The 12,266-nt window shown below is 38.6% G+C and overlaps 1 protein-coding gene across 1 annotated transcript in view; it reads right to left on the reverse strand.

Annotated features, from left to right (window-relative positions):
* Nucleotides 1-9,251, reverse strand: part of LOC145494698 (uncharacterized) — a 43,240-nt gene extending 33,989 nt beyond the window's left edge. The window contains exons 1-2 of the mRNA XM_081474257.1: nucleotides 8,148-9,251; nucleotides 5,689-5,919 (exon numbers count right to left, since the gene is read on the reverse strand). Coding sequence (XP_081330383.1) covers nucleotides 5,689-5,919; nucleotides 8,148-8,907 — 991 coding nt within the window. The 5' untranslated portion in view covers nucleotides 8,908-9,251. The remainder of the gene's footprint in view (nucleotides 1-5,688; nucleotides 5,920-8,147) is intronic.
* Between the last annotated feature and the right edge of the window lie 3,015 nt (nucleotides 9,252-12,266).

Genomic DNA, 12,266 nt, shown 5'->3' on the forward strand with positions numbered 1-12,266 from the left:
CATTGCCACTCCATTATTTTCTAAGTATTGAATTGCACATGTGTACACTTACTACTAACAATAGTTGATTTAATTTATATTTAGGGCATGTTTGTAGTAAGTAGTTCCCCTATACATAATAAGCAAGTAAGTAAGTAACCTTTATTTAAACACGATAAGTAATTAAGCTTGCAGCTTGTGGGGTCGTGTACAAATAAACGATAAAGAATAGTTACAAAATAAGAATTAAAAAATTTACAATATAAGATGTAAACTAGTTCACATAAAAATTTGCAGCTAATAATAATTGCCTAATTATTAACATTATGTGACTAATAAACGTATACCATTGGGCAGTCGAGTCATCTTCTGCAGTATATATTCGCAAAGCTAATGTCCCTGACCAAAGTAAGATTATTGATCATCTTAGAGAAGCTGTTTACACTGTTCGCCATTCGGCATCCAATCGGTAGAAAATTCCACAGAATTGTACCTATGTAAGATATGGAGGATTTCTTGATATTTGATTTAAAATGAGGGATATCCAGCTTAAGGCTGTTTCTTAGATTATAGGAGGATTGTGATTTTGCAATATGTGCAGTCATACAGGGTGGTGAATCATTGTAGTACATTTTATAAATTAGTTTCAGAATGGAGTTCTTATAATAGGTTCTTAAAGTGTCCCATTTGGCCCTGGTGAGGGCTTCAACTGATGGTAGGTCTTTAGGAAAGTTGAAAATAAGCCTTGCTGCTCTGCAGTGTAGTCTTTCGAGTGAGTCGAAGTCATCCGAGCGATTCGTGCCTCCCCATACGGATATAGAGTACGAGACTGCAGGGATCATAACTTTGAAATATAGGTTTAAGAGATCTTGCTTAGTTAAAAATCTGCTCTTCTTTATGAGACTCAACTTGTTGACGAAGCTCCTCTTTAGTCCCTTAATATGTGCTGACCAGTTCCATTTATCGTCAATATTGACACCCAAGAGTCGACTTTGTGTGACCCATTCCAGAATGTTGTTTCCAAGGTATATGGGTGGGTGGGGGCCTGTAAAGGATCCTCTGTGGATTAGCATGTATTCGGATTTTTTCGGGTGCGGGGTCAGCTTATTTCTCACACACCACGCATACAACTCGGTTAGGGATTGATTTAGCGCAGCGGCGACCTCATCTACGCTCATCCCTATGCAGTAGATGGTCGTATCATCAGCATACATATGGACGGTCCCAGACTGAACTGACCCCACGAGATCGCTGGTGTAGAGAATAAATAGAGTGGGACCCAGGACACTTCCTTGTGGGAGACCGGAAGACACCGAGCAGAATCTGGATCGTTGCCCGTTTAGGGCCGTGTACTGCAGCCTAGATGTAAGGTAACTCGTCAGCCAATCTAGTAAGAGGCCATGTATTCCAAATTGACATTGAAGCTTGTTTAATAGGATGTCATGATCTACACAGTCAAAGGCTTTCCTAAAGTCGACAAATGCAGCACCCACCATGAGACCTGAGTCTATCGCATCTCTCCAAGTTTCTGTCAGGTGGACAAGGAGGAGCTTGGTGGAGTAGCCCTTTCGATATGCCCACTGATTATCTGTTACCAGACGATTAAAGCTCAGCACGTGGTCTATAATTGTATCGTTGACACATGATTCCAGAATCTCGCTTGGTATGCTAAGAATAGAGAGAGGACGATAGCTTCCTCTGACCGTTTCGTTGTCTTTTTCATGTACTATCGTTAATTTTGCCATTTTCCACTCCTGGAAGACGACGCCTGTCTTGAAGCTTAAATTAAACAGAGATGTCAATGGGGGTACCAAAGTTTCTCCAAGCAGTTTAATTAACCTCGGAGCGATGTCATCTGGGCCGGTTGCCTTGTTCGTTTTTAAACTCGATATTTTATTTTTAACAGTACTTTCTTGTATTCTGATGACATCTAAGATTGGTATGCCTGTTGGGTCGATGTCTGTGTCTGCTTCAGTTTGAAGTACCGGTAACTGCGCTGCTAGTGTTGCGCCAATCGAAGAAAAGTAAGCATTCATCATGTTTGCTTTTTCAACAGCCAGACTTCCGTCATCCCGTTTCAGGGGCCCGATTGGTTTATGGTACTTGGACAGATTTGCTGCGTCTTTCACGAGTCTCCAGTAAACGCTGAAAGTTTTGACCTCGTTGACTTTGTTTTTGAAATACTCCGCTTTCGCACTCCTTACCTCAGCCATGATGGTATTTCGTTGGTATTTATATTCCCTCCATTTTTGATTATCGCTCGTGTTAACCGTATCCTTGTAGAGCTTAAATCTCCTGTTCATTTTCCTCCTGATATCGTTATTGATCCATGGAAGTGAGTGACTTCTCACCTTGACCTATTTCATCAGCACGTGATCGTTTGCTATTTGTAGAAATAATTTGTTCCACATCCATAGCGTGTCGTCCGGATCATCAAAAATCATAGCTACATGAAAAGGAGCACTTTCGATATCGCGTTTGAAGTCCTTCTCGTTCAGTCTGTTGTAGTTATGGGACTGTACAAACTTCGGCGGTGGACGTTTACAAACAAGCCTAACAACAGCGTGGACGACGTTATGGTCTGAAATGCCCAAGGGATAAGAGCCGGCATTTTTAACCAGGTCCTGACGCATGGTGACAATGAGATCTATAAGCATGTTTGAAGCTGGAGTCACGCGGGTATCCGTAGTGATCACATTCTGCATATTAAATAACTCAAAAATTTGGTTTAATTTTATGGAAATTAGCGGTGCCACAGTTTTCATTTGGGGTAAGAAAAAACTTCATGTTGCAGTTGAAGTCACCCAGCAGGAAAATATTGTTCGTTTTTAGCCAAGCCCTTTCGAGAACAGCGCTAAAAGTTTCGTACATTTAAACATTTTTAACACTCAGTGTTATTGGCATTGTTAAAATCTGACTGACACCAATTTATAAAAGATGCTAAGTGGTTTATGTCAACATAAAAATATGGCTAGCCTGTCATCTTTAAAAATAACATGATCAGAATTCAGTAATTTTACAGCATGGACACATGTGTGAATGGTGACTAATACAATTTTTTAATATATTTTACCATATTCTACTTTTTTCTGTTGGCATTAAAGGGCATGTTCAACGTCGGCATTGAATGAGCTCAGTTTGTCCATCAGAAGTCTTCACAGAAACTGGTCACTAGTTCAGCACAATACTAAGTGGTTCCCCTAGGTTGACTGTCACAAGGTGAAGGGTAAATACTGAGTGAAGTGCTGGACAAAAAATGTACTTTCTATATACACATGAGTAATTGCCAGAATGGACTGGAATAAACTGGATATTACTAATAGTACTCACACTTGAATCAAGTGTCTGCCCACTAAAATGTACAAGGTTAATATCAATAACAGTAACTACATACAATAATCACTCAGGTAAACCTTATTGCTCATTGAAAGTGTATATATAACTTTCATATTATTCTACTACATATATACAAAATGGAAGACTTCATTCTTCATTGTCATCACATACTTGTGGCTGTATTTTTTAGCAGTAAAAGACACATTGAAAAGATTGTATTTTTGAGGTTATTGAATTTCACAAATATGACAAAAATCCATGATTGGGTACAAAAAACAGTCAATTTATAATAATGGTGTGTAGTTCATTATTTGAACTAAAATGATATTTGAAAACTTAAGACATTTCGGCTACAGTGTAACTAAGTCTAACTTTTGCACGCGCATAGAAAGATTTTCTTAGTACATAAATTAACTTTCTTTCATAACACAATTTGCACCTCATCCATCCTGGTATATCTGTTAAAGTGCCACTAGCTCCAATTTTTTTTCCTTTAATAACCTTTACTAGTTTCCCTGATGACTTCAGTGAAATAATTTTCTCAATTGATAAAATTCCTGCATTTCTACAGGCATTTGAACTTGTAATTCCTATGTTGCAAATGAATATATAAAAGATCATATATTTGAACTGTGGAGAAAGATATGAAGACATGATTGATCATCACAGTTAGGCTTTAATTTCACAACTGCTTAAGTTGTGTTTATAACTGCAATGATTAATCATGTCTTCATATCTTTCTCTGCAGTTCAAATATACGATCTTTCATATATTCATTTGCATTCGTCATCATCTACAGGTATATTATGAACTCACAATGTGACCAGCTCCCAGTTGGCCTGACAGCTAAGTTGATAGAGCACTACACCGGTATTGCAGAGGTCATGGGTTCAAATCCCGTTCAGGTCTGAATTTTTTTCACGTTTTAGTTTCACAACTGCTTAAGTTGTGTTTATAACTGCGATGATCAATCATGTCTTCATAATTTCTATGTTCATGACCACACAAAGTGGGATCTGGGTTGGGCTACTAGAGATATCACTTCGGGAACCGAGCTAAAACACTCAGAAGACTTTGGACTGACCTTCAAGCGCTGTCAATCATTTTTGGGTTACTTGTGATTCATATTATCAAAAATGGACAAAATTTTTACGTGAAAGAACTGTCTCACCTAGCATTACAATTTGGAGTCTAGCTATGATTTGACAGCTGCGATGTATATTCTATTTTTTGCATTTCGAAGAGTGGGTCACCAGTTGAAGTCGGCGCATGGTAAGTAAGGCCAGGATCGACAATTTGCCTGTCCATTTGGGTTATAAAGGTACAAATGATGGCTGAAGAGTTAACTTACAACTCTTAAAGAGTCATAAAGATGTCAATGAACACAAAGAGTTGGTAATTCGACTTTACAGAAGCTGCAGATTTCGGAGTGTCAAACTTAATTTTCCCTGAAATACAAGCTGAAAGTGCAATGCAGTCGAAGTCCACTTCTTCCTATTCCTCCCGACCAATGAGTTTAATTTGCAGTTTAATTTCCTATTAAGTTTCCATTATTTATTTTAGTCTGGGATGTGGAAGGTTGTTTGAGCTCGGAATAGTCAGATGACTTCCAGCTTATCCCAAATTTGGGTCTTATGCAGTACCTTGACAATGTCAAGCTTTCCAACAGAGATAGAGAAGAATATGCAGGCCATGGAAATCTCTAGGTTTTTACAGTAATGACAAACCCGAGATCGAAGAAATTCTCCATGGCTCCCCGGCTTTAGCTGTGCACAGATCAGCCCCTTTCTTTGGTCCTTTTCCCATTTCTGGTCAAGTTTCAGTAAGATAGAGGTATTGAATGAAGAGGAATACTCTATCCTAAACATCCTGTATTGCTACAGCCTCCAACAACACATTTTCCTTGCATTCTGCAACAATTTTGACACACATTATCGCATGTTTGCATATATTCTTCTCAGAAACAAAATATTGTTATTCCCAAAATGACATCGAAGCCAACTCGTTCCATTCTCCGCTATTCCTCAGTCATGAACATGGAAAAAGGATGTCACAAGCCAACTCGTCCCATTCTCCACTATTCCTCGGTCACGAACATGGAAAAGGCCAATTTTACAAACTTTGAAAATTCATAGAAAATTAATGAGAATAGCGACAACAATAATTTCTTTATCAGGAGAAAAAACAGATTTATATCAGCTAATAAAAATATTTGGGGTTAGTAGCACTTTAATTATACTGATTGTTACAACTTGTTAACATCCCCATCTGATGGCATTAATGTCTGTATGCTGAATTACATAAAAACTAACAAGAAGCCCTTTTTGACTTTGGCAAGTCAAAAAAAGCAGCTGTATAATTTCTTATAGATACCTTGGTCTGGATTCACTTGTGACAAGTTTCTTTCATTTCCTTGGGCTTGGATGTTGCTTGTGGTTAGATGACCTTCTCTATTTGCAGGTAAGACTTCGTGTCTTTTTCTTCCACCAACCTGAGTTGATTGCTCTGCAGCGATTTCTCTTGCTGGCTCTGGACTGATTGAATCAGACTGCTGTTGAACAGTGCATTGCTCTGTTTGTGTTTCCCCACGCATATTAGAAGGCCCTATATGACATGTAGTAAGTTAAGAACGACAACAAGCAGATCCAATAATTTATTAAAAGAATAACTTACAACAATTATTAATAACTAATTCTATCATCAACCCCTTTTTTGTGAGAGATCATTAACAACAAGTTAAAAGAAAAGGTCATTTTAGTACAGCTGCTCTGAAGTCACTTTAAATTTAATACTAAGCACCACAATTGTTTCCAACCCTGAGAATACACTTCACTTGTTGTGAACTCGCATTTGGGTTTACAATATATTTATACCCTTAATTTGTTTGCCATAAGCCCCCCATTCCCCCTCCACCCACTACAAATACACAAAAAAGTCTAAATGCCCATATAACATTTTTTAAAATTTTTCAGCCCTGGCCAATGTTGGTTGAAAACCAGTTAATGCTACCCCATGGTTAAAAGTAAACAAAAACATTTATTTCAGCCTCTTCCATAATTTTTTTTTCAGCTTAATCAGGCTTTGAAAAACCAGGCCGTGGCTGATAACAGGTTAAAATTCAGCCCACTGATCATGTGATGCAGCTTGCCTGGTCATGATATACCCCAGGTTGAACTGGTGATAAACATAACTTCTACTCCCAGCCACAACCAATAGTAAAATAATGTTGATATCTAGCACCACTCAGAATGCTTTTCCTACATGTAAGAAAACGTGGGGCTTCTTCTTCAGCAAATCTAGATAACTTATGCACGTTATAAATCTGACACTATGTATTTTGGAATAACTGGCATAGATTCCAATAATAGAATGATATCATAAAACAAAAATCAAATCTAACAAGGCAGAATTTATGATGACATAATTATGACCTCCTAATGGGTATGTTTAACATGAAATGGTTAAATAGCACTATGTCATAAATAGTGCTCAGGATAGCCTAAATGTCACTGACTCAACAGTGGTTAGCTCTCAAAAATTGTAAGGGTTACCCTTACAGACGTTCATATGCCACATTGACTCTTACCCCATAGTGCCATTTTATCATTTTGCCATTTTGGGTCTTAAACATGCCCCCTCACATCTTGAGGAATAAGCTACAGGTGTAAATTCAAAGTGTCTTTTAATAATAAGAAAGAAATCAAAGTGGCTACGAGCCACTCAACTTGGAAAATGGATAGTCTGTAAACAGAGACAATTTTGATGCCACTGACTTGAGGTTTTAATGTGCAGGGATAAAGTTAAAGTTAAAGCATGCTAGCATTGTTAAGAAATAGTGCAAAACGCAGCAGTAAGAGAATATATGAGGAGATATGACACTGTTGAAAACATTTATGAAGTTATCAGTGAACGTATCGCTTCTTGTTCAATCACCAAAGCAAGTAATATTCTCATTTTCATTCCCATTTTTTTCATTCTTTATATTTTCCCAGCCAATATCAATGATTGTTTTCTTTCTTTGTCTTTGTTACCTTTTGAGAGATCTTAGAAATAAAAAAAAAATGTATCCAATGTAGAGTCATAACTTTAATACCACAAAGACAGCACTGCATCTCATCCGCTCAACAAAGTTAAGCCCCGTTCAGTGGGTTTCCTACTTGGCTGAGTGACCAAATATGAACACCCCCTTTTGTAATAACTTCTTTTTTGTTTTCTGTTTTTTTCTTTTCTTTGCAAGGTCATGTTAGTGACTGCAGAACTCCCAGCCTTGTGTAAATTATGTCTTTTCTTCTATTTATCAATTATTTCTTCATATCATTTCGCCATGCCAGTATTTATGCATATTTATTTACCACACCGTATAAATATTAATAGCGAAATTATCATTTGAATTCTCCTCAATTTTCATGTCTGTTGATCATCTAAAACTTTTAATCACAGTTTGAATCATTCAAAAATTCATAGAGCTCATACACCCCCTGGGTTCCAAATGTTTAACAGAAGGTGACCCAGTGAAGGAGTGATAAAGTGAAATCATTCTCCCACTACAACTTAGGAAATAATATTTTCCATGTTAAAAGGGGGGTCCATGAACCCCCTCTTCACCTCCATCCAAACCCGTACCCCTTTAGCACATGTAGATACATGAACGAGTTTCCATTAACAACCAAATGGTGTCCTACTGTAGTACTCAACTGACAGTGTACACTTTGTTATTCATGAGCTGTAAATTGCCAACAGTTTTCTACCTATGAAAGTATGAATGATTAAGTCTCGTGAATATATATTTTAACTAAAAAATCCTAGGGAAGCTTAAATAAATTTCTTCTTACTCAAGCCTGACAAGGTTTCGTCCGACAACCAGACTGTCGAAATTCTACTCGATCCATCATCTCGGCAGTTTAAGATTCCGACAGCAGTCAGGTTCTCGCCACGAGACAAAATAACAGAACCATGGGGCTTGCGATTTGACGAGCCGATAAATTCCGCCAGAGTTTTGAAAGATGAGAGTCCATCATGAAGAACAAACTGCAGATCTACACGTAACATTTGCTTCAACCGAAATGGCTTCACATCAAAACCGCTCGAGCCCATGTCATCCACAATTGGACACAACAATTCATTCAAAAGTTCATTTTCCTTAGTGAATGGTCGATATGTGAAAATACTGGATTTCTTGATTGTGAATACCTTTGGATCCTGCAGAGGAATCACTACTAAACCGGAAGTAGATCGATGGACAGCATCAGACATGGCGATATTGCCAAGTTCAACAGTTTTCGGGTTGGATGAGTTTAACTTCTTGAAGTCTACATAAAAATTATTTACATCGAAATCTTTCTCTGGAAGGACCTTGTTGCTGGTAACAATACAACACTTGTCTTTCCAAGGCCAGTGATTCATCAGATTCTTTATTACTGCTCCAGAGCCGACAGTTTGATATCCTGCACCATCTTTGAGGATTTTTCTTATGCGACAAACACCCAGCTCAGCTTTTCGTTTCTCTACTTGCTCTTCCTTTTTAGTTTTCTGTCCACTGAACACAGATTTCACGCTCGATTCTCGCTTAACGCCCGCTGATCCCGACGCCATTTTAAGTTGGATCGTTAAGGATCGCGAAGATCTGGGCGATCTGGGCTCGAACAACCTCGTTCCCAGGCTCCACTAACTACCTCTAGAAAAGACTAACTACAGTACCCTGGTTGCGGCTGGTCACGTGTTTATGCACACCATCCGTCATTTCCAAGTTCTTAGCAAAATTTTCTGTCCAAGCATCGACGGAAAGACTTAAACTTACAGCTAATCTTTTAGCCGAGCATTAAACGCATTGAACTCTATCGAATACGTGTCAATGTTTTGGCGATCCCAAACGCAAAGTAAGTTACAAGCTCCATAAAATGTTTAAGCAGGCAACTGGAACGAGGATCCTGCTGGTATACGTTGGATCAATAGTGATCTAATCGGCTTCACACGTAAAATAAACTAAACAAAAGCAGAAACCGATACAACGTAGGATAATTTTTTTAAGGTGTACTATATTTCGGCTGGCTAAACCAGCCTTCTTCGATCTTCAGGTACAATGAGAATTTTACATAAAAACATAAAAACACGTTCCAAAGTAAAAAAATTCTCATTGTACCTGAAGATGGCTGGTTTCGCCAGCCGAAATATAGTACACCTTAAAAAAAATAATAATAGTCCTACGTTGTGTCAGTTTCTTCTATATTATTCACAAACTCCACTCCGTACTGGGCTCAGTAGATAGGCTCAGTGGAAGACAAACTTTAACATTGCTGCACCTCCTTTCAATCATTTTTCTTGAATCTGCTAAAATCTAGCAGACAGGTTGGTCAGCCGTAACCAGAGTACTTTCTCGAGGTAGAGAGAGGAACCTGGAAACGAGGCTGGAACTTAAAGGAGAACGGAAGGCGAAAACCCATTTCTAAAAGAGTCGTTTTTACGAAAGCACATGATACGTCGTAATCAAATCGCTATGTTTTAGGATGTGAACCAGCTTTTCAACCTGATTGTAACAGTAAAAAGCTCCGTACCTGAACAATTTGAACGTCCGCCATTTTGGAAACCATGTTGAAGGCTTGGGCGCATAGCATGACGTCACTGCGCACATGGGAAAAACACGCGAATTTCAAGTACTACGTTTTAACTGAGGTTGTCGTCAAATCGAATGATATATGGCACTGTACATCTTGAAATGTTACGTTTGTGCATAATTTATTCTTATGTTGGAGGATTAACTGAGCTCAACGAAACGTTGGAATAAATCTCACAGTTAGCAAATCATTTGTGACCATATGTGTACATAAGCTTACATGTTATTTAGCTCTTTTGTTGATCTCATTCTGCGCACTTGACACAAACCCTCGATAGCGATCTCTAGGACGTCCCTTTGTAAACAAATCGTTTGAAATAGAGGGTGCTGTTTTATACATCTAGAAGTCGGTTGAGATGCCTCTATGTCTGAACCAAAATAATATAAACAGGTTATATCGCAACCATTTCACTGCCATGTGGGCCTACCACGCACGCCACGACAAAATACGAAATAAATGAAATAAATCAAACAACACTTTCTTCCCACCAAGTCCATGGTTGTTTATGGCCAAAATAATCAACAACTGCTGAATACAAAAGTATTATTCACCTGAAATTGTATTTTATTTACGGCTTCCTTGTTGCATTTCCCAGTTCGCACAACACTCGGATACACGTACACCACGATGTATTTCCCCTTCGGCGCTCATCTTGACTCTCGTGAACATCGTCTTCCTCTGACTCTGAACTGTCTCGCATAGGTTAAAACGAATAAGGCTTGTTGATATGAGAAAAATGTATGTGCGTAGTGGCGTCACAACATTGCGGCGGGTATTCCTTTTATGGAAGTAACCGGAAGGAAAGATGTCCAAAATGGCGGAAGTTCAATTTTGGAAAAATGACCACGAGTTTTTGGACTCCTTTCGTCACTTTCGAAAGGTAAATTCACTTTTTCTTGCTTTTTACTACAAATCTAAGCTATCTCAATAGTTTTAAGCTCCCATATAAAATACGACTGCTAGACTTCCGTTCTCCTTTAATGTGAAACTCCAAGACGCGGGATGATTCAACACAAACTTGTCTTACAATATTCGAGATGACCCGGAGGTAAGCATTAATAATCTCTTACTAACCGAGCGAGAGGGCCCTACTGGGGAATTTTGGCCCGAGGTCTTGCGAGTGCAGCCAGGCCTGTACAAAAACAACTTAGGTCCAATGCTGATATTCTACAATGCGTCTCGAGCAGGCTAGGTTAGTACGTAGTTTGTTCTATGGCTCTCGAAAACAAAAAGAGGCTTATGAGCGTTTTCATGGAAGCAGTCAGTATAGCAAAAATCCTGATCAAGAAAGAACCAAGCAGCCGATTTAGGGCTTTCAACAAGTTGCTCGAGAAATCCCACAAAGTTGCCCGCTGTTACTCAAAAAGTTGCTCAAAATGTTGCTAAAAAAAAGTCAAAAGTTGTTTTTTGTAGCGAAAGTTGCTCAAAAGCTGCTAAAAAAAGCCCAACAAAACAAAGAAAAATTCCGTGGTTTTCTTCCTTTATTTGCTCTGATGTAAAAATATGCAAATTGGACAACAAAAGTAAGACTTCTAAGCATTTTTGTGCAATTTTGCGGCGTAGCCAACGTTGCCAAATAACGTTCTCTTCAATTAAAACCAATAAAGACTACGCATCAATGTTAATATTAATCTTGTAAAAATTCTTCACCTGAGACACTCGAGTCAGTCGAGTGTGAATGTTCTACCACCATTTTGAATTTTCTTTCAAAAAACCCGCTGACCTAGCAGCCCGGCTCAATGCATCTTGCACCCATGATCCGCCCCAGAGGGAAGGGGGATCTGGCTCTTTTTTCACAGGAAATTCATAAGTTCTCTACCAAAACACTTTGTGAAATATGGAAGCGAGGCCAATTTAAGCACTAAAAGCTGCTCCAATTTCTCAGAATTGATAGAAAACTAGAAATAGCTCAGAATGCGAAAAGTTGCTCGAAACGAAACAAGTTGCCCGAAATACGAGAAGTTGCCAAGAAGTTGCCGAACAACATGTGGAATTAAACACTACTCGGATTTACCTCAAGACTACCTTGCCATATAATAAGGGGGAATAATAGGGAAAAGTGGGGAATATTGGTAATACTCGCTTTTTGGGCTAATTTTAAATGCGAATTTCCTCGGTGTCGCTGTGCTCGAGTCATCAATCAGTCTTGTTGGATCGGAATTTAGTTCAGCATCATCATCCAGGTTCATCCAGGCTATAGTTACGTCTGCAAATGGTTAAGTGCGAGAAACTATGACGAGCTCTCCAGTAAGACTGTAATTTCTCCATCTCAGCAAAGGAAGGTTGATCACCTTTAAACCAAAACTACTGTTGCTTTGACTAACATCAATGGCACAAGTC

Source organism: Orbicella franksi, chromosome 8, assembly GCF_964199315.1.
Source record: "Orbicella franksi chromosome 8, jaOrbFran1.1, whole genome shotgun sequence".
NCBI lineage: Eukaryota > Metazoa > Cnidaria > Anthozoa > Scleractinia > Merulinidae > Orbicella > Orbicella franksi.